General features: G+C 48.2%; 1 protein-coding gene across 4 annotated transcripts in view; it reads right to left on the reverse strand.

The window, feature by feature from the left end:
* MCC (MCC regulator of WNT signaling pathway) overlaps window positions 1-23,536 on the reverse strand; it is a 341,462-nt gene that overhangs the window by 44,489 nt on the left and 273,437 nt on the right. For all 4 annotated transcript variants that reach the window (XM_050945632.1, XM_050945631.1, XM_050945634.1 and 1 more), the window contains 3 exons: window positions 21,789-21,929; window positions 13,390-13,490; window positions 10,087-10,270 (listed from right to left, as the gene is read on the reverse strand). In XM_050945632.1, the coding sequence (XP_050801589.1) occupies window positions 10,087-10,270; window positions 13,390-13,490; window positions 21,789-21,929 (426 nt within the window). The remainder of the gene's footprint in view (window positions 1-10,086; window positions 10,271-13,389; window positions 13,491-21,788; window positions 21,930-23,536) is intronic.

The following is a 23,536-nucleotide window of genomic DNA, read 5'->3' on the forward strand; positions in this document are numbered from 1 at the left end:
GGATAACCTTTCAGATAAACTGGCCTTCACTCGGACCAGTAGAATTTGAAACAACAGTATATTGGGCTATAATCTCAATACTTTGGCAAAACTACTCCCTTCTTTGGAAACCTATTTGCTCCAATGATGAAGTCTGGTACTGAGAGCATACCGCATGCTTCGGGATTTGGAAGCATTAACATGTTTCCATATCAACATTTCCACATTTCAGCCAACATAATCCTTTATTTCAGCTACTTATCTGAAATCCATGAGGTGGTTCTGAGAGGAGGATTTAGCCCTAGGTTTGGATAAGTTCAGATGGGAGTGGTAAAATATGTTGTAGAAATGTATTTCCTTTGCACGTGATGGGACAGACTGTCCCTACTGCATCTCAATGGAAGGTTGGGGTTACTAATAGTGCAATGAATACAAAACAGCACTCTTAGCCATTGTAACAGCAGCAATCTCCATCTCTCGCTCTCTCATTTCATTCTTTTTACAGGTGCAATCAGTTGGATCTTGGAAATGAATGCTCCTCTGTCCATTAAAACAATTACAACTTCCACAAAGCTATTTTTATTTTCAAAAATGAATTGGTAATATAGTTGGATTGCTGCCAACCAAATAAATTGAGACACTAGCTATTATTTTATTCACTTCGCTGGTAACAACCTCTATGCTGGTTTTTCATTTAATCTCAGATGCTCCCTTTTACAATCTTTAACCCCCCTTGTCACCAGCAGTTGCCTGTGCTTGGGTTCTCGGCAACGTGCTCAGTGAATTGACATTCAGCATGTCATTCGTGATGCCAAAGTTAAGGCTGGGTCAGCACTTCCATTATAAACCCGTTTTGTGGGGTTTCAAACTGCAGTGAGAATTATTCACTTTATCACAAAGTCCTGGCCAAAAAGAGGGGGTTTTAACCTTCCTCCTTTACAAAGTTTTAAAGAAAAAAAATGTACCTGGCAGTCTGAGTTAGAGGATCTTCATTATTACTACTTTTGTTTGCAAGTATCAGGCTTGTGTATTAAGACTATCTTCTAGTCATATATAATATTAAAATGTTTGCATTTCAGAGGCTAAGTGCAATCAAGTGAGGAATTTGTCCATTAATATGAATGGTTTCCAAACTCTGGCACTTGCTGGTCTTATGGAACTGGCTCCCCTCCTTGTTTCCACTTGCTTCTACGGCCCTCAGGTTCTTCCATGACAACGAAAAAGCCTACAGAAGCAGCTGGAACTAAGGAGTCAGACTTGCTGCCTCTGCTAGTGATTACTGTCACAACTGTGAGGAGACGGAATCCACCTTCAGTGATGGCAACCACCAGTGGGTGGGGCCAGGCCTCTGCTAGCCTCCAGCATGAAAGAACCATAGAGTACAGAAAGGTACCAAGTCCAGGGTAGCATGGAAAGATGCAGACAAAAGAAGGGAGCCAATTGCAGGGAGGCGTGTGAAATTAGAGAGGAGGAGCAGGTAGCATGTGCAAAGTGAGATGAAAAAGGGAGCACAGAAGCATATGCAGAGAAGCAGCAGGAAAGAGAAAGGATGAGAATGGACAGGTATGCATGTAATGAAATGAAGACCAAAAGGAGACTGAGCGTCTGTTTTTCTTCATAAAGGACAAAATGCATACTGAATTAAAGACAGTTACAAATACAAACCTATTTTACTAACATCACTGTCTAAGCAAACACTGTAGTTGCCACAAGGATGTTATGTGATTGTGAACAGCTGGGGGTGCTCAGGAGAGTGTCTCTCTATTGAGATGTGGGCCACACTATGGAGAAGTCTGAGTTACATCATCTGATTGCCTTTGTCCTCTGGATGAAAACAATGGGAAAAAGAGGAGATTTTGTGCTTAGCTGGGAAAATGTTGCATGTACCCCCTTGAAATTTCAAAAGTATTTGATATGTGGATTTAAAAAAGGAAATGCAGAATGGGGTGGTGGAATATGGAGTCAAAATGTCCTGAGTTTTCTAAGCCCTATTCTCACTGCTCCTGACTTGCTGCCCTTGGGCCACTGACAGTAACTTCTGTTTGTTTCAGAGTCTGTCTATAAAAAGGGAATAATATTTAGTTACCTTCTTTGTAAGGAAATAGCAAGGATTAAGTCCACCTACATTGAATGTATATGACATCACAGCTACAAAAGATGGTTACCTTTTGTAACTGTTGTTCTTCGAGATGTGTTGCTTATGTCCATTCCATTGTAGATATGTGTGCTCGCCACATGCACCGGTGCTGGAAGTTTTCCCTCAGTGGTATCAATAGGGGACTGGCTCTGGTGCCCTCTGGAGTAGCGCAGGTATGCACTGGTATAAGAGGTGACGTAGGCTCCCCTTTCCCTCAGTTCCTTCTTGCTGGAACTCTGTCTGAGGGGAAGGAGAGCAGGTCATGGAATGGACATGAGCAACACATCTCAAAGAACCAGAGTTACGAAAGGTTAGTAACCATTGTTTCTTCGAGTGATTGCTCATGTTTAGGGCCCTACCAAATTCACGGCCATGAAAAGCACGTCATGGACCATGAAATCTGGTCTCCCTTGGTGAAATCTCGTCTTTTGTGTGGTTTTACCATATACTATACAGATTTCAGGGGGGAAACCAGCATTTCTCAAATTGGGGGTCCTGACCCAAAAGGGAGTTGCTGGGGGGTGTTGGTATTGTGACCCTTTCTTCTATGCCTCCAGAGCTGGGCAACTGGAGAGCAGCAGCTGTTGGCCGGGCGCTCAGCTATGAAGGCAACGCCCGCCATCAGCAGCACAGAAGTATGGGTGGCAACACCCTACCATGCCTGGGCAGTGGCCATGGGGCTGCTACAGCCATATCCAGGAGCATGCCGAACCAGTACTGGCGAAGCCAGGCCAGGGCGATCAGAATGACCTGTGCTTTGTCTCTCTTGATTTTTTAAGAGGACTTTGTTGATGAATGGAATTGGTGGGAAGGTGTACATCAGGTCTCGTAACCACCACAGGAGAAAGGCATTGGAAAATGAGCCTCCTCTGAGGCCTTGCAGAGAACAGAATTGATGACACTTTCTGTTCTGTCTGGTGGCGAACAGGTCCACTCGGGAGCTCCCCACTTCTGGAACAACATTCTGACGACCTCCAAGTGCCTGCGGTGAGAGAAGGACCTATTAAGACGATCTGCTGGGGAAGTACGAGACTTCCAGATGGATTGCATGATGAATGCAGAAGTTCCACAGACAGAGGGCACCAAGGCAAGGAACGAGCCGCCCCGTCTGTTGACATAGAACACAAAGGCTGTTGTTCGTCAACACCTGCACCATGCGACTAGGTAGTTGGGGAAGGAAGATACCACAAGTCAGACAGATGGCTCTGAGCTCCCTGGCATTTATATGTAACACAAACTCTTCTTGAGACCATAACTCCTGACTCTGCAGAGTATTGAGGTGTGTTCCCCAACTGAGGTTGGATGCATCTGAAATAAGAGAGACCATGGGTTGCGGGCTTGCAAACAGCACAGCTTCCAACACTAGAATCGGGTCAGATCACTACTGCACGGAGGTAAGTACCCGCTGCAGGATCGTGATGACTTTTTCTAGGTGATGTCTGGCCAGGAGGTAGGCTGACGCCAGCCTTTTCTAGAGGGGACGCAGCCTGAGTCTCACATGTCAGACAACATATGTGCATGATGCTGCCATGTGCCCCAAAAGTCTGAGACAGACCCATGCAGTGGTGAGCAGATGGGCAGTGACACTGGGAATCAGATCTGACATTGTCCTGAAACTGGCCTCTGGCAGGAATGCTTTGCCTTGGGTAGAGCAGAGTACCACTCCGATAAACTCTATCCATTGGACTGGGATCAACACTGGTTTTTGTTAGTTTATCAAGAGGCCCAGAGCTTGACAAGTGGCTCGCAATATCTCAACGCTGTGCTGGACCTGGAACAGCCCTTGATGAGCCATTCGTCGACGTATGGGTATATCTGGATACCTTGATGTCTGAGGTAGGCCGCCACCACTGACATGCACTTTGTAAACACCACTGGCACCATTGCTAAGCCAAAAAGGAGCACTGCAGATTGGTAGTGCATGGTCCCAACAATGAAATGTAGGAACTCTTGGTGTCCGTGAAATATTGGTATGTGAGAGTGAGTGTCTTTCAGGTTGAGGGTGGCGTACCAGTCTCCCAGATCCAGGGAAGGAATGATGGAGGCCAGAGAGACTATGCGGAACTTCAACTTCTTGAGATACTTGTTGAAGCTCTGAAGGTCAAGGATGGGGCATAGACCCCCTTGGCCTTTCGGATTAAAAAAAAAATAGCAGGAGTAAAAGCCCTTCCCCCTCAAGTGCAGAGGGACTTCTTCCACTGCTCCCATCTGCAGAAGGCCCTGCACCTCCTGAAGAGGGACGGAGAGGGGAAGGTTAGAAATAAACTGGAGAGTATATCCCCCTCCTATCATGCTGAGGACTCACTGGTCCGATGTTATAGTGGCCCAGGCAGGAAGGAAGGGGGACAAACTGTTGGAAAAGAGCAGGTGGGCTGGATCCAGACACTGTCTGGAAGGTCACCCTCAAGTGCCCATCAAAATGCCTGCTTATTACCCGGTTGGTTGCGGATAGAACTCAAGTGGGCTGAGGGGCCGGCTGATGGCCCCTGTCAGAGCTTATAGCCCTTGCCCTTTTTGTGGAAGGGCTCTGATCGAGGTTTGGTCCCAAACCCGTGGGATCGTTGTGTTTTAAACCGCTTCCTCATAGGCCCTGGCATGTAAAGGTCCTGCGAAACCAAGAGTCTTTTAGGCCATGCAATTTACTGTCTGTTCTGGGAACAGCGCCAGGCCATCGAATGGGAGATCCTGGATGGACTGCTGAACCTCAACCGAGAGCCACAACAACTGCAACCAGAACGCACGCCTCAGAGAAAGAGCCAAAGTCATGGTCCAGGCCACTGAACCTGCCACATTTGAGGCCGCTTAAAGGGCTTCCCTGGCCACAGCCATGCCCTCATTGAGGGTCACCAGGAATTCCTTCCTGGGCTCTTCTGGCAGCAAGTCCACAAACTTGGCCACGGACTGCCAAATATTAAAATCATAGCGGCTGAGCAAGGCCTGATGGTTGGCTACTCTCAGCTGGAGGCTGGACATTTTTTCTCCCAAAGCGACTGAGCCTCTTTGCCTCCTTATTCTTAGGCATCGATCCCGGTTGGCCCTATCTATCGCTCTCATTTGCTGCCGACATAACCAGTGAGCTTGGGGCAGGGTGGGTACGTAGATATTCAAAACCCTTAGCGGGGACATAGTATTTTCTTTCCACCTGCTTGCAGATGGGGGAAAGGGAGGAGAGTGTCTGCCACATAGCCTTGATTAGTTTCACCACTCCCTCATGCACTGACAGTGCCACCTTGGAGGGGGCTGCTGCATTTAATACATTGAACAGAGAGTTTAAGGGCTCTGCCAGCTACTCAGCTTCCAGCCACAAATTCGACATCACCCTCTTCAAAAGCTCCTGCTGGGCCCTTGCATCGTCCTGGGGGACTGTGTGAGAAAGCCCCGCGGCTGCTTCATCGGGCAAAGATGATGATGAGGCAGGTACAGGTGGTTCTGTCAACTCCACTGCTTCTGCCAGGTTTGCCGCAACCCATGGCCGAGGCTGGCTGTCCCTGGGTAGCTTGCTCTGACTCCACATCTGAGTCAGGTGGCAGGCGGGAGACTGTCGCCAACCATCTTTTGGATGCCCCCGAGACCAACCGATGCCCCTCTGACAGATGGGGAAACCCCCAGGAGGGGTTCCATAGTTGCCAAGGGGCTGGCCACTGGCCCTGCGCCATGCAGCCACTGGTGGCCCAGAGGGGAATGCTGATGTCCCCAGTGGGTGATCTTGGCCTGCAGGCAGATCTTCCTCCTTGCACTCTATATACTTCCTCCTTGCTGTCAGAGCCCGAGGAGGGAGAGTCTTATCTGGGGGATCAGGATGGTACTGAGGCCTCCTGTTTACCCTGTTCCCATTGGCTCTCTCCACAGACCTACAATGGGGAATTGTACCAGGATAATGGCTCTCGATGCCACGACTCCAATGACCGGTGGCGGCCTTTGGAGGATCGGCAACAGTATCCTGGAGATCGACGCCTCACGCTTTGAGAATGGTGCCACTCCAGAGACCTGGAGCAAGAGGATCAATGTCTCTGAGACCGTCGAAGTGCTTGCAGTGATCCGTACCAGTGATCCGGAGATGGGGCTCCAGGGACAGGTATCTCGACCCTCCGGAGTGGTGCTGAAGACCGGGAGACTGACTCAGGCACTCCCAGCACTGGGGCTCTGGGGACTGATGATGTGCCTCTGCAGGTCTGCGCCAGACTGCCGGCGATCAATGCCGGGACTCCGAGGAACGCTGCCTAGAGTCCGGGAACTAATGCCAGGAACTCTGGCAGGGAAGTCAACCTGCACTCGGCTGGTGGCGCTGTTCCAGTGAATGCTAACACGGCACCCTCCAGCGGTGGGGAGTGGTGCCACACTGATGGAGACCTCTGGAAGGGTCACAAGGCAGGTTTACCCCTCGAACGGGGCACCTCACTGGCAAGTGTGCGCAGCACCAGAAAGGACAGTATATCCTTAGTGGCTTAAAAGCCTCTGGTGTGGACTGCACCACCAGGTATCGAGTGCCTCTGCTGCTTCCTGGGTGGCAGACGGGTCTGAAAGTGGGCTTGCCCGCTCAATGGGAACTGGAGCTAGGTCAATGTCTGAAGAGGAAGAGCTGCCCCACGTGGATCTTTGCTCTCCTCTCCTTTACAGGATGTAGGAGAACGCCCTCTCCCGGCGTTTCTTTGCTTTTTAGCTGGAACTGGGGATGGGGATTGGCGCCAGTTGGAGGTAGGTGCCGGCAGCATGCTCCGCACCAAGGCTGCAGTGCTTGGAGCAGGGTCCAATCTCGTTGGCTCCGAGGCTGGTGCCAGGGCAGACTCCATAAGGAGTGCTCGGACATGATTGTCCCTCTCCTTTTTGTCCGTGGCCTGAAGCTCTTGCAAATGCGACTCTTGTTGCTCACATAGGTTTCCCCTAAACACTTGAGGCAGCTTCTGTGGGGATCACTAACGGGCATAGGTGTTTTGTAGCAGTCACAGGGCTTGACGCCCGGGGACCAGAGAATGCCTTGTCCCTAGGCTAAGTCCTGTACGGGACTAACTAACTAATTCTAACTGAACACTAAGGGAACGATTAACTATACAACTTTAACAACTATAGACAACGAATTCGCTGCTATGCACAGTTGAGATAGGAAAGCTTGCCGAGGCAAGGAAATGTTCCAGCACTGTCATTGGTGGTCAGAAAGAACTGAGGGAGGGGGGAGCAGACGGCACTCCTTATACTGGTGCATACGCGCGTCGCTCCAGAGGGTGCCAGAGCTGGTCCCCTACAGATACCATTGAGGTAAAAACTTCCAGCACCGGTGCATGTGACGAGCACACACACCTACAATGGAATGGACATGAGCAAGCACTCTAAGAACCCCTGGATATTTCCACCACATGCATCTGAAGAAGTATTCACCCACGAAAGCTCATGCTCCAAAACGTCTGTTAGTCTATAAGGTGCCACAGGATTCTTTGCTGCTTTTACAGATCCAGACTAACACGGCTACCCCTCTGATACTTGACACTCTAAGAACAACATTCATTCAATCATACTCTCTTGTCCTCTGTGTGTGTAACCATTCAACTGTAATATCAGTTCAATATCAGGTATGTTCTCAATATCAGAGAAAGTTATCATGTAATGATAGAGGAACAGACTCAAGCTAATAGGTCTCACACACAAATTTACATATATACATGAAATATATAGATACAGATCTATAAATTCTTTTCATCTGCACCTTCACAGATCTTATTCTATAATTTTCTACCTGTTAAACCTGAAATTCCACTCTATTCTAAGCACGTGTACATGCTGAGACATTGTCTAGTCAACCAAAACAAATTTTACACACACATGCACACAGCCAGTGGAATACAGAGATCATTAGTTTCATTGCGCCACAAAAGCAGAGGGCATGTATGTAGAATGATTTTTTTCAGCTCTATCACTCAGCCAAATGAAATCTGATTTTCACCAGACCAATGAAACTAGGGAGACATCTAGGGACTATATACATCCCTGTCAAATGTCAAGTTTCCAATATCAAAGCAAGACTGCAAAAAACCTACATTTTTCTCTCCTTCCATCCTGGAAATCAATTCAACTGTTTTCAGTGAAACTTTCAGTAAAAAAAATCCTTCCCTGACTGAGCAACCAAATATCCACAAAAAGATAAAACTTTGAGAATATTATAACCAACCAAAAATGACCCTGTAGAATATAAATACTTAAGCAACCTCAGCTGTGTGTTGCTATGTCATATACTCAGGAAAAAAACACACACAAAATGTATACAACCAGTATTTTTGCACCCAGACTAAGACAGACAGGGTCAAGTGACCTGAAATAGTTTTGTATACTGCACTCCTAAGCAGGTCAATATTTTCGGCATCAAAAGCTATTGATTTGCTAGCAATTAACACTGCGTTACATGAATGTATGAACTCAAACACATCTCCTCTGCACAGGGTAACTCTCATACTGCAGCATATTTTTCAAGCGGAATGACCCTTTAGTTTTAGATATTTAAATTTATTCTGATGTTTGATGCAGAATTTGACCACATTTCTTAGTCTTTTGTTGCTTTTTAGGCTTGTCAGCCACAATGTAATAAATAGGAATTGTGGGGAAAATGATAATCTGCTAACCAACTTTGTATAAAAACGTAAAAAAGGAGAAATTTGCTTAAGAAACTGAGTAAACAATTTAAAGTGAATCTGAGGGACAGAAACTGAAAAATAATCAAGAAAAATGTTCACCTATATTTATATAAGATGGTTACCATTATTATTGCAAGTCTTCCACTCATTCAGATTATCAAAAAACTATCCTGTCTCCTCTAATTTAGGTTGGCAGTGACCCAAAAATTATTTCAGGCCAGCGCAACAGCATGAGGCTGTGATGTGATGGAACATAATGTTGCATCAGGGCATCGTAATGCAACAAATTTGTCCTCAAAGCCACTAACAGATCTAATTGACATGATCCTGTGAGATAAAAGTTTCAGCAGAGGATAACTAAATCTTATGTATTTTAGAGCAACAAGATATTTTAGAAAGTGTAACAGAAAACACATAGACTAGAATTTTTCAATTGATGGGAAAATAGCTGTCTCAGCCAGAGATTTCAGCTATTATATTCCGAAGTCTTTTTCCAACATAAGACAATTTCTTGCCACTGTAAACCTGAACTCCAGTCAACATCTTTATGTACAAACACACACAAAGTATATAAACTGTATATAGAGGTACCAAAGAAGTAGCTGCTCCCCAGAAATATTTGAACTAGATAATTTTTGTAAATAATAGTTCATTTAAGTTTTATTTTAAAGGTCTAAAAAAATAAACAAACCTCAATATCCTGATTTTTCCTTCTGGAAAAATTCACTCTAACCTGCAAAAAGTTTGTCCACCAGTCAATAGTTGTCCACAGCGTCAATTGCTAAAGGGAAGTTTTTCGGTATAGTGGGGTTGTTATGAAAAATCATTATAACTGATGACAGAAAGTTATTCTGTTTCTGTGAAAACTGAAATGGTTATAACTGTGACATTTAAAACAACAATTCTTGAGCACTCCAAAAGCTTATGGAAACCTTCCTTGATGGAAGCATTTTTTGGTTTCCAGTTCCCTGGAAATGTGTGGTGCCCTCATATAATAGCAGTGAACAAGAAGTATATGCTTCACGTTTCAATGAAATGGGAAGGAGTGGAAGAGAGAGAAACAGAATCACTGAAGTAAAAATAATGTTATGGTTTTGCCCTTTATGAGCGAGATCAAAGATCAGAATCACCCGCTTGCAACAAATCTATACAAAACCCTTCTTGGATGGAGCTTGCTCAAAGTCTGAGAATATGCTCACTGAAGCATGGTGATTACTTAAAAAAATAAAAACAAAAAACACAGCAGACTGACGTGAGGATGGATAGTTGAATAAATGGAATACAACATAAATCTGTTTAAGTCTGAAACCAAAGGCCTTGGGATTAATAGGTTCAATGAGTTGCAGTTACCTGGTGTGGCTGTTGGATGACAGGCTCTCCCAGGGCTGTACGCTACAGCCAGTGATTGCATAGGCTCCCCCGCAGCTGCCGTCTAACTTCATCAGCAGGGCTTTTGCTGCATTCTCAGCTGTCTTCCTGCAGTCGTGAGCTCTCTTGAGCATTTGGGTAATGTTCTCATCACCTGTTTGGTCCCCTAGTTTGCAAGCAATCAGTGTCAGAGCTTCGAAGAGCATAACAATTATTAATACTAGAATAAAGCCTCTTAAAGCTATTTTCACTTAATGCTGTGACATTAACACTTAGCTAGCAGTTTGTGATCTAAGTGAGACTAATACAGAGAAAAAGGACAGAGCTATGACTTGTATTTATCTAGAGGTAAACACATACAATACTGCCATCAGACAGGACAAGTCAGAGACAGTTTGCTCTGTGCAAAACTGTGCTTTATCCTCATTTGAGCCAAGCATTGTACATCCACATTTTATGCTTGCTAAATAAGCCACATGCCCTTGAATATTAACCCTCCAGAAGCGTTGCCCTTAAGATAGTATTAAAATTGTGGAAACAAGAGTACAAGCCCACAGGAGTGGGCTGGTTGGGCTCATCTCCTTGAGAAGATGCAGCAACAACTCCCTTGTATTTTCCATGTAGGTGTGTTGTAAATCTCCACTGATCTTCATAGCCCCAGAGAGGAAAATTATCTATTACCAACAATAAGGCAGCGGGAGGGGCAGTGAGAGGCAGCATTTTCTAGTGGAAAGAGCAGTGGACTGGGAGCTGGGCGGTCCATATTCCATTCCCAACTCTATCACAGACGTGCTGGGGGACTTTAGGCAAGTTGCTTGAACTCTCTATGCCTCAGCTTCCCCTTCCACCCTTTTTGTCTCTCCTGTCTATTTAAACTGTAAGGTCTTCAAGGCAGGACCTGTCTCTTACTATGTGTTTGTACAGTGTCTAGCACTAACAGGGCCTCATTCTGAGTTGGGGTCTTGGTACTAACGTAACATCAAAAAATAAATAATAAAAAGAAAAAAGCAGAAAATGCCAGGAAATTCAAAGTGGTGAGTTGTGCAACATCCTCCATTCAATCAATCTACTGGTTATGGAAGTTGCAGGAAGAGTAATGCACAATTTCACACTGTACTTCCTGGCTTTTCTCCCCATCTATCAAAATTTTAACACTATACACACATTCAATAAAATAATCACATACAAAACTTAAGCAACATAATATTATCCCAACCCTTTCATCTTCTGGGTTTTCTGATGGTTGACACCAGAGACTGTCATGATCATTCTCTCAAATACCAGGATGTAGAGAAAATCCAGAACTGGGTAAATACGACTTCAGTGTCTTGTTCTACATTTCTGTTCACAGGCCAAATCCTGAGGTGCTTACTCAGACTTTATTTGGTCAGTTTTCAGGCAAGTTTCCCACTGAAGCCAATGGTAGTTTACCTGCAAGGGACTGAGTAAGGCATTAGGATTTGGCTCCAAATTTATTATTTTAACTAACAAACCATCACAACCAGATTTGTGGTGCTAGACAAATCATTAAAAAAGACATTCTGGGATTTGTGTAAATCTGGAAAATATGTATTTCTCCAATATAATGAGATGGCTCTTAGGATCGCAGGGAAGGGTTGTTCTGTGTTTAACTTTAAAGATAAACAAAACTAATTTTTACTTTAAACTAATGCAAAACAATAATTTGTGTCAGGCCAAGACTCTTTTGACTAAATTTCTCAGTGAAATAAAGTTTCACAGCCAAGCTATAACCTCCTAAAAACAAGATTTATGATGGAAATGCTGGCACAGTCTCCACTAAAGGCTGTGAGTGATAATGCTGCTATTAAAAAAAAAAGTTGGTAGCAGACACCTATATTAATGTGGGTTACACCTCTCTTTTATAACATGAACATGGAGAAGAAAACTAATACTTTCCTTTCTGGATTTACTTCTTGACTAGCAAAATCTAAGGCCTAATACACACTTGCTCCTAATGCCCTTTCATAAAGAAACCGCAGTACAAATTCAATACCAGACTACAAAAAGGAAGGGCTAGAATCTAGAGGGGGGAAAAAAAAAAAAAAAAAAAAAAAAAAAAATCTGCTATGACCTTTCCTGCATGACATACTCTGCAAGGACAAGCACACCTACACAAAGACTTTCACAAACCACAAGGAGAGATGCAAAGTAAACTGCCTGGAAACTGTGGATCATTGCATCAAGCCTGCAGAAAAAAGAGGTTGAACTCATCCGTCTTGCGGCTCTGAAACCAGCTGGTCGTTTGGTCCTTAAAAGCTTTCAGTTTACATTTCAGTGGTTCTTGAGAAGCTGGCGCTATAAATTAGCGTCTGATGGCAGTGTCTAGCTCTCAGCACAGTATGGAAAGCTACTTTCTGTCTCTGAAGATTTCAGATACCTTCTCCCTACCCTTCCCCCAAAGCAAGGTCCAAGATTACTACTACCACTCCCTCTCATCAGTAAGAGGGATGAGCCTCTGTAAAACTAAGAGTTAGTTTCACAGTGAAAAGATTTATCTTTTGATAGAAAATGTGACTTGTGTATGCATAGAACTCACATGCACCATGTTGAAAATGGATTAATAAATGGGCTAACTCTGTTATTAGGAAAGCACCATCCCTCAAAGAACACTTTCAATAGCAGCGTTAACTAGTGTCAGTGTGTGCTGCTGAGTAACAAAATGAAACAGAACAACAGAGAAAATAAAGGCCGAAACCTCAGTCCATGCAGTAAAACATGAGAAGGAAATGTAAAAACACAAGAGTACCATGGAAGCTTGGAGATAAAGACTGCACGTGGTATTTTATCTGCATTATGGTATATTTGAGTGTACTGATTTAAGACCAGATTTTTATGAAACAATTTTTGTGGGCAAATATTGTGGCTATGTACACAACTGTGGTAATTGCAAGTGCAAATTATGTAACCCAAACCACTGCATTGAGTATGTGAAGTGCATACTTGGAGATATCATTTAATCACTGTGCTTGGTATATGGTTATTGCCCAACAAAAGTAATCCCACAAGTCCAGAAGATGCATCTCCTGTAACACCATATATGGTTTATTTTAACTAGCTTATAATATTTTGTTTCGGTTCCAGTCCTAATTTTTATGTGTGTGTCAAACATTTTATTTATTCAGTTGAAAACATGAAAATAAGCACATACTTGGTGGGTAACAAACTGTCAGGAGATGATTCACTGGTGCAACCAGCCCTTGTAAACTGATAAATGTTAACTGAAGTGCAGAATGGGGTTTAGAGAGGGACTCATTGAGATCTTACCAACAGACCCAATGCCTGCAGCTCTAAATTGACCAAGAATGAGACTCTGTTCACTTTCTGCCAAAGCCAGCAGCAGCTCGTATGCTTCTATGCACTGTTCACTGAAATAAAACAAACACAATATCTGCAACTTAGACAGGATAATCAATATCAGAGATCAACACTGGATAAGCGGTGGTGGAAGAACTAGGACAGCGGTTCTCAAACTAGGGTCACCACTTGTTTAGGGTAAGCACCCTGGTGGGCTGGGCCGGTTTGTTTACCTGCCATGTTCACAGGTTCAGTCGATCGCGGCTCTCACTGGCCGCGGTTCGCCACCAGGCCAATGACTCACTGACTAAGTATTTTACACAAAATGGATCAGTGTCAACAGGAGAAACAGAAAGAGATCCACCCCAGAATGCCCTATAACCCAATGGTTACAGCACTCACTTGAGCGGGGGAAGGCCCAAGTTCAAGTGCTCCAAGAGGGAAGCCCTGGGGTCAAATCACTGGTCCAGAGAGGAGATTTGAATTTGGGTCTTCCACATCCCAGATAATGTGGTTTCTCCCACCAATGGTCAACAAGCCTCCCCTCAGATATGCAGCCTGTGAATGTTGTCCCCAGGCTGGCCCTAACTCACTGAATAGGAAATGAGAGAGGTGGAATGACCAATTGAGAGTTGAGCTTATCTTTCTTCAAAAGTGTGGCTGATACAAGACAGTAATCTGACCGACGGTGGAGGCTATTTCTTGTGAAGTTGCCTTTCCAATTTTCCATGTTATTCAAAAACCTTACCAAAATAATGATGTTTTTCTGATCCTATGTTAAAAAATAATCCCCCGTCCAAGACTTTCCTTAAACTCATTTTCCCCACTGCAAGGAGATCACTACAGAACGCACCTGAGAATCTCTCCTTTCTGTTTTATTTAATATGTAATATACAAAATTTATTCAAGGTCCATTCCTTCAAAATGAACAGGATTTGCCCTAATGCCACAAGTGTTTGCTCCAAATTAGTCATGGTCGAAAGAATGTTCTAGACACCATTTTTAACAAATATTTTAAAGCAAATATAGTTATTGGGGACCAAATCCTGAGAGGTGTACCTCACAGTTCCTACAGAAGTCAACTGAAATCACACAAGTCAGTGGGAGTTGTGGGTTCTTTCTTTATACCATCAAGCTTGTGAAAGATGCTAGACTGATAGTAGGAGAAACTGAAGTCTCATATTTATATAACAGACAGCTAAAGCACAGACAACTCCAGCATAAGCTTCTTCACAGTGCTTCCCCAGAGTGCCCCAACCTTCATCTGGAGGGATAAAAGACGGTTACTCACCTTTGTAACTGTTGTTCTTTGAGATGTGTTGCTCATATCCATTCCAGTTAGATGTGCGCGCCGGGCATGCACGTCTGCCGGAAACTTTTTACCCTAGCAACTCCAGTGGGCCGGCAGGTCGCCCCCTAGAGTGGCGCCGCCATGGCGCCTGATATATACCCCTGCCGGCCTGCCCGCTCCTCAGTTCCTTCTTGCCGGCTACTCTGACAGTGGGGAAGGAGGGCGGGTGTGGAATGGATATGAGAAACACATCTCGAAGAACAACAGTTACAAAGGTGAGTAACCGTCTTTTCTTCTTCGAGTGATTGCTCATATCCATTCCAGTTAGGTGAATCCCAAGCCTTACCTAGGCAGTGAGGTCGGAGTGAGAAGTCGTGGCATGGAGCACTGCTGAGCCGAAGGCCGCGTCATCTCTGGACTGCTGGACCAGGGCGTAATGGGAAGCGAAAGTGTGGACCGATGACCAGGTCGCCACCCTACAGATCTCTTGGATCGGCACTCGGGCAAGGAAAGCCAGCGATGACGCCTGCGCCCTGGTAGAGTGCGCAGTCACACGGCCCGTAGGGATGTGAGCCAAGTCATAACAGGTCCTGATACAGGACGTTACCCATGAGGATATCCTCTGCGAGGAAATAGGAAGGCCCTTGACACGGCCCGCTATCGTCATGAAGAGCTGGGGGGACTTGCGGAACGGTTTGGTCCTCTCCACATAAAACGCTAGTGTCCGACGGACATCCAGCAAGTGGAGTTGTTGCTCCCTGCGGGACGAATGGGGCTTTGAGAAAAAGACGGGAAGGAAGATCTCCTGGTTAATGTGAAAGGCATAGACCACCTTGGAGAGAAAGGCAGGGTGCGGTCTCAGCTGCACTTTGTCCTTATGGAAGACTGTGAGAGCCTGGAGTTCCGACACCCGCCTAGCTGAGGTGATGGCCACTAGAAAGGCGGTCTTCTAGGAGAGGTAGAGCAGGGAGCAAGTTGCTAACGGCTCAAATGGAGGGCCCATGAGCCGAGACAGAATGAGGTTGAGATCCCATGAAGGGGCAGGGGGACGGACCTGTGGGTAGAGACGTTCCAGCCCCTTCAGGAATCTCGCCACCACAGGGTGGGAGAAGACAGAACAGCCATCTCCTCCCGGATGAAAGGTGGAGATGGCCGCTAGGTGAACCCGAAGGGACGATATTGCCAGACCCTAGTCCTTGAGGGACCAGATGTAGTCCAGAATATTGGCGATGGAAACCTCCATAGGGAGAAAACCCTTCTCCGAGCACCAACAGGAAAAACGCTTCCACTTGGCTGAATAAGTAGCTCTAGTGGAAGGCTTCCTACTGCCCAGGAGAACCTCCCGAACCGGGGTAGAGCAGCGTAACTCAGAGCTGGTCAGCCACGCAGGAGCCACGCCGTGAGATGCAGAGACCGAAGGTCCGGGTGACAGAGTCTGCCGTGGTCCTGGGTGATCAGATCCAGGTGAAGGGGCAGGGGAACTGGGTTGGTTATTGAGAGGTCTAGCAACATGGGGTACCAATGCTGCCTGGGCCACGCTGGGGCTCTCAGAATCACGCGAGCTCTATCCCTGCGCACCTTGAGGAGGACCTTGTGGACCAGCGGAAATGGAGGGAACGCATAAAACAGATGGGTCGCCCATGGGATAAGGAAGGCGTCCACTAATGACCCGGCTCCCGACCCTGAAAGGAGCAGAATGCCTGGCATTTCCTGTTGCCCCTGGACGCGAAGAGATCCATCCGGGGACGACCCCACCTCTGGAAGAGTGAGAGAGCGACGTCCGAGCGAAGGGACCACTCGTGTGAGCGGAAGGATCTGCTCAGGCGATCTGCCAGTGTGTTTCGTACTCCAGGGAGGTAGGAGGCCGTGAGGTGAATGGCATGGGCTATACAAAATTCCCAGAGCCGCGTCGCCTCCTGACATATGGGAGAGGATCTGGTGCCGCCCTGCTTGTTGATATAGTACATGGTCGTCGTGTTGTCGGTGAACACCACGACACAGCGACCTTGAAGGTGATGGACGAACGCTTGACAAGTAAGACGGACTGCTCTCTACTCCCGTATGTTGATGTGGAGGTCCAGTTCCTGGGGGGACCACAGGCCCTGAGTCCTCAGGGTTCCGCTGTGCACCCCCAGCCCAGATCTGAGGCGTCCGTCGTCAGGGATGCCGAGGGTTGGGGCGGATGGAACGGGAGCCCTGCACACACGACGGACTGGTCTAGCCACCACCGGAGGGAGTCCAGTATCCCCTGGGGGATGGTGACAACTGTGTCTAACGAATGTCTGGCCGGCCGGTACTGCGCGATGAGCCAAGATTGGAGGGGCCTCATGCGGAGTCGAGCATACGCTGTCATGAACGTACAGGCCGCCATATGGCCCAGGAGGGTCAGACATGTTCTTATGGAGGTCAGGGGGGCTGCCTGCAAGCGCAGAATGATGGCCGATAGCGACTGGAACCTGGGCAATGGTAGCAAGGCCCTGGCCAAGGTGGAATCCAGAACGGCCCCGATGAACTCTATCCTCTGCGTGGGGAGCAGAGTGGACTTGTCCACGTTGACAATGAGGCCTAGGGCAGCAAAGAGGTTGCTGATCCTGTGGACATGGTCGCGGACCTGCAGCTCTGATGTGCCTCGGACCAACCAGTCGTCGAGGTAGGGGAACACGTGAATGCGGCTGCGCCGAAGATGTGCGACGACGACTGCCATGCATTTCATGAATACCCTCGGGGCCGTAGAAAGGCCAAATGGAAGGACCGCAAATTGATAATGCTGGCGGTCGACCACAAAGCGAAGGAAACGCCTGTGCTGTGGAAATATGGTGATATGAAAGTAAGCGTCCTGCATGTCGACGGCGGCGTACCAGTCTCCAGGATCCAGCGATGGGATGATGGTCCCAGGGATACCATGCAAAACTTCAACTTCACCATATGTTTGTTGTTGGCCTTGGGGATCAGAAAGTACCGGGAATAAAACCCCTTGCCCTTCTCGCTCTCTGGAACCTCTTCTATGGCTCCCTTGCCGAGGAGCGTCTGTACCTCCTGACGGAGGAATTGCTCGAGAGGGGTCCCTGAAGAGGGACGAGGGTGGGGGTTGGGAGGGGGCCGATGAAAACTGCAGGCGGTAACTGGCCTGTACAGTGCGTAAGACCCAACTGTCTGATGTTATTCGGGTCCATGCCTGGAGGAAAAACGAAAGACGGTTGGAAAACTGTGGGGAAGGATCCGAAGGGGAAACTGGTACTGCGCCCTCGGGCGCACCTTCAAAATGAAGGCTTCGGTCAGGGTGGGGCCTTGGAGGAGCCCTGGTTCTGCCCCCCTTGGCCACCCGACTGTCTGCGCCTACTGTTCCTGCCCGGCGCCTATTAAGGTCCTGCCGTGGGCGGAACTGGGGATACGGCCGGCGTTGTTGCTGCTGTTTCTGCGGCCGGAAGGGTCTGCGCTGAGTCACGGGCGCGTGCATCCCCAAAGAGCGCATGATGACCCAATTGTCTTTAAGGCTCTTTAGCCTAGGGTCTGTCTTGTCTGAAAACAGGCCCTGGCCTTCGAAGGGGAGGTCCTGGATGGTATACTGGAGCTCCGGTGGAAGGCCAGAGACCTGAAGCCAGGATATGCGGCACATCATAAGCCCTGAGGCAAGGGTCCGAGCGGCCGAGTCTGCAGCGTCCAATGAGGCCTGCAGCGAGGTCCTTGCGACTTTCTTGCCCTCGTCAAGAATAGCCGCAAATTCTTGACGTGCCTCCTGCGGCAACAGCTCCTTAAACTTGTCCGCCGCTACCCAGGAGTTAAAAGAGTAGCGGCTAAGGAGGGCCTGTTGGTTGGAGACCCTGAGCTGTAGCGCTCCCGCCGAATAGACTTTACGGCCTAGGAGGTCCATCCGCCTCGCCTCCTTAGATTTGGGCGCCAGGGCCTCTTGTCCATGGCGCTCCCTCTCGTTCACCGACTGTACCACGAGGGAGCACGGTGTCAGGTGGACGTGTAGGAATTCATAGCCCTTGGAGGGGGCCATGTACTTTCTCTCCACGCCTCGTGCGGTAGCAGGGATGGAGGCCGGTGACTGCCAGAGAGTGGTGGCGTTGGCCTGAATGGTCCTAATGAAAGGCAGGGCAACCCTGGTGGGAGCATCTGCGGAGAGGATGCTGACCACCAGATCCTCGATCTCAGCCACCTCCTCCGCTTGTAAATTCAAGTTTTGCGCCACGTGCCTGAGGAGGTCCTGATGTGCCGTGAGGTCAAGAGGGGGAGGGCTGGAGGATGAGGTGCCTGCCTCGTTAGGGGAAGATGACAAGGAGACCCCTGGCAGCAGAGCGTCCACAAGGGGTTCCATCTGGGCCCGGCCCTCTGGCTCCGGAGGAAGCTCTGGGTCCTGGTGGCTGGACCTGTCCTCGCCTTCCGGAGAGGGAGGGGGGCGAGACAGCATTGACTCTGGTGGTCTTCGGTCCGCCGCAGGCCGGGGAGAAGTATGTTGCGGACCCTGGGCTTGATGGTACGCCCAGGGAGTCCAAAACCCCCACTGCTGTGGCCCTTGGTCTTGAGGCGAAGGGTCCGGAAAGAGGGCCGCGTGTCTGTCCGGGCCCAGCGTATAAACGCTGTCCGCCTGAGAGGAGACCGATGGCTGCCTCGAAGGCCATGGAGGTGCCGAACTTGGCTGATAGGCATCTCTCAGTCCCGACGCCGACGATCCTCTCGGTGCCGACGATCGGTACCGGGAGCCATACCAGTGCCGGGACCGGGACCGGGATCGGTCTGGTACTCGGTGCCGGGATCCGGACCGGGACCTGCCTCCAGCTCAGTGCCGGGATCGCGATCTACGTCCGATGCGGTGCCGGGATGGTGCTGGGGACCGGGACCTGCCACCGACGCGGTGCCAGGAGGTCGACCGGGACCGGGACCTGCCACCGGCTCGGTGCCGGGAGGTCGACCTGGGAGTTGATTGCCGATGCGAACGGCTCCTAGAGTCCCGGTGCCGGTATTGAGAAGAGCCAGACTGGGACCGTACCGACGTTGACCTGCGCCGCGAGTGTGACCGGTACCACCTAGGAGAGCGGTGCCGGGACTGCGAGCGGCGCCGAGAGCGCGAGTGTCCACGTCGTCGGGGCCTCGAAGGCGATCAATGCCTGGATTCCGGAGATGGCGCTCTCAACGTTGGCTTGCCTCCGGAGATGACCCGCATTGGGGGCACCGGGGGTTGAGGCTGGGATGGCTCAGACAGAGCTATCAAGTCCCACGCCGAAGCGAAGGTCTCCGGCGTGGACGGGACTAATAGCTCGACCCCAGATCTTAAGGGGGAGCTAGGAGGGGCTGGACTCGACGGACTTTCCGGGCACGGAGTCGACGGCAACCCTGCAGGCGGTGCCGCGGCAGAGGTAGGTGCCGGGCGCTCCACTCGAGCCTGCCGAGATGATGTCGCAGATGTCGAGGGTCTTTGATTGGATCCCGGTGCCGGGGATGGGCGGTGCCGTAGTGTCTTTCCGGTGCCGGGGTGGACCGGTGCCGGTGTAGAGGTGGCCGGCTGCGCTGACGGTACCGGATTCAGTGCCGCTTCCATCAGGAGAGTCCGCAGTCTTTGATCTCTCTCTTTCTTTGTTCGAGGCTTAAAGGCCTTGCAGATGCGACACTTATCGGCGATATGCGATTCCCCGAGGCACTTCAGGCACGCGTCATGGGGATTGCTAGTTGGCATCGGCTTCTTGCAGGCCGAACACTGCTTGAAGCCCGGCGAACCAGGCATGGGCCCGATGCCGGGGAGGGCAACGGCCCAACCCGCAAATAAGTTCTATAAACTATATACAATGACTACTAATTACTATACAACTCTAAACTGTTTTTTAAAACTATTTACAACTACAACTATTGACAGTAACGAAGGAGAGCTAGGGACGTGGAGGACAGCAAGCCGCACTCCACAGTTCCAGCAACCGACATGGCGGTAAGAAGGACCTGAGGAGTGGGCGGGCCGGCAGGGGTATATATCAGGCGCGATGGCGGCGCCACTCTAGGGGGCGACCTGCAGGCCCATTGGAGTTGCTAGGGTAAAAAGTTTCCGGCAGATGTGCACGCGCAGCGCGCACATCTAACTGGAATGGATATGAGCAATCACTCGAAGAAGAGCTGCTAGATCAGGGATAGGCAACCTATGGCATGGGTGCCGAAGGCGGCACGCGAACTGATTTTCAGTGGCACTCACACTGCCTGGGTCCTGGCCACTGGTCTGGGGGGCTCTGCATTTTATTTAATTTTAAATGAAGCTTCTTAAACATTTTAAAAACCTTATTTACTTTACATACAACAATAGTTTAGTTATATATTACAGACTTATAGAAAGAAACCTTCTAAGAACGTTAAAATGTATTACCGGCACACAAAACCTTAAATTAGAGTGAACGAATGAAGACTCGGCACACCACTTCTGAAACGTTGCCGACCCCTGTGCTAGAGTGTGAGAGGGGAGTTCAGTCATTTTACCTACTGAATCCTTAACCTCTTGTTGGGATGGCTAATGATCATGGCTGCCTATGTGATGAGGACACTGGACTATGAGCACCCAACACACTTCAAATAGAGCAAGATACAGATTTAACATTTCTCAGACACCGATTCATTTCTTCTCGCTAAAGAAATATTGAAAAAATATTCCCAGCAACATCTATCATATTAACATCACGAGTTGCTTATTATCATCATCATCACCACCACCACTTTTTTCTTTTTTTATTTTCTTCAGTAAAACCTGCAAAGGTTGTTTCATTCACATATAAGAAGGAAGGAGAAAAACTAAACAAATCTTCCCTAATTCTAATCTTCATTCTGTATTACCAAAAAGAAGAGGTAAAGCTATTTAGTGTGACAGAGCTAAATTCATCCCTGATGAAACGCCTCTGACTATAGTTGAGTTACGTATCAGACAATAACTAAATGTAGCTGCCTCATGAACATATCTAGCCAGTGCATCTTTACTCACAGCAGAATGGAACAGAAACAGGATGTTCTGTTGCAGAACAACAGCTTTATCTCCTGAAGTTCTGCAGCAAGTCTTGTCACCTCACTTTTCAGGCTCAAATTCCCAGGCCACGTATTTACATACCTGTACTGCAGTGCAAGTCTGAGTGCCGTGGCATTGGACTCATATTTCCCAACCAGCATGCTCATCCTCTCAGCATTGCTCTTGCACTCCTCCAGCGTTATTGTCAACAAGTCATTCTGGGATTTTAAGTGCTCAATACGGCTGTAGAGAAGGAAATAATGTTTAACCTTCAAGCAGAGACAGAAGTCTATTTGTCTTGAAAACACCAAAATGATCCCAGTTTAGAATGTCAAAGAACATTTGGCTGGCAGTATTTTCAAGTACTACAGCTAAATCCATCGACTCCATGTACTGTGACAAGAACATAGGAGGATGTTTACTTAGATCTGGGACAAACCCCCACCACTAAAAAAACAACCAAAGAACCAACCAAAGAATAAAACATCCCTTTTTGAATTCCCTGTTGCTTTATCACTGCAGCAAGCCTATGTAACAGTGTGGTCTTATTACTACTATCCTTATCCTCCCTCTATCTTGCCTTCCTACCTTTCAGTCACACTTGCACTTTGTCTTAAATCAGCTTGTAAGTTCTTTGGGGGCATGAGCAATGCATAAAACTCCAGGGTATAGCCAACTGCCACTGTATTTAGCACCCACAGTCCAACATTATACAGGATCACCCTGGGCTGAAGTGGGACAGTCGGTCCAAAAATAAACGAGAGACAGGATCTGAAGCAGGAACTTGTATAGCTCCCTGGGGTGCACCGTTGAAAGTCCTGCTTCGGTCCACCGGAGTACCTATGAGACCCCAGCTGGGAGGCTGAGGTGGATGGAAGTAGTTGATGGTGCTAGTAACCTCTCTCTTTTCTTTTATAGGGTTCTTGTCTTGGAGGCTGAGCTGAGAAGCATGGTGGCTGCTGGGGCCAGAAGCACTTCCTAGAAGCAAACAGAGTATTGTGGCCCAGGGACCTGAGTAGTGCCCTTGAGTCCTTCAGGGTGTGCAGTCTTGTGTTCATCTGCTCCAAAAATAGTGAGGGAATCCCAAGGACTGAAGCCAACTGTATCACCTCAAGGTGACAGCAGAAGCCATTGTCTTCACTGCCATGTCTGAGGCATCTAATGCCGCCTGGAGAGAGGCTCTGGCAACATTCTTCCCCTCTTCTAAGAGGGCTGAGAATTCCTGCCTAGAGTCCTTAAATTTGACGAAGGAGTCTCACAAATTGTAGTCATATCTCCCCAATAAGGCTCACTCTCTGCTCTTTTCAAAGAGGGGGGCAGAGAAGATGGGGTCTGCCACAGGCCTTTGACCAGACCCATTACCACCTCATTAATGGGGAAGGCCACTTTAGATGGAACTGCTGCTGCCAGAACACCAATGAGACTGTGGGATGATTCCTGAAGCTCCTCAATCTCTAGCCCCAGGTTAGCTGCTGTCCGCTTTAAGAGCCTTCAATGAGGCCAAAAGTCATTTTGTGGTAGTGAGCTGCCCAGCCACGGTGGCAAAGGAATCCCCTTAACAATAAGGGGAGGTTGGTCCTATTTACACTAACCCTATTTATAATATATACACTATAACTAAACTATAGAATAAACTATGATACAGAGAAGAAAAAAGCACTCACAGGCACCTTGCCAAAGCAAGAGGAGACTTTCACCAACCGTCATAGGCAGTAAGAAGGAACTGAGAGGGTGTGTGGCTGGCCTCACCCCTTACACTGGCGCATAAGAACACGGCACCAGAGGGCTACAGCCAGCCCGACACATACTATTGAGGGGAAAATCTCTGGCAATGGTGCACGCCTAATGTG

Source organism: Gopherus flavomarginatus, chromosome 3 (assembly GCF_025201925.1).
Source record: "Gopherus flavomarginatus isolate rGopFla2 chromosome 3, rGopFla2.mat.asm, whole genome shotgun sequence".
Classification (NCBI taxonomy): domain Eukaryota; kingdom Metazoa; phylum Chordata; order Testudines; family Testudinidae; genus Gopherus; species Gopherus flavomarginatus.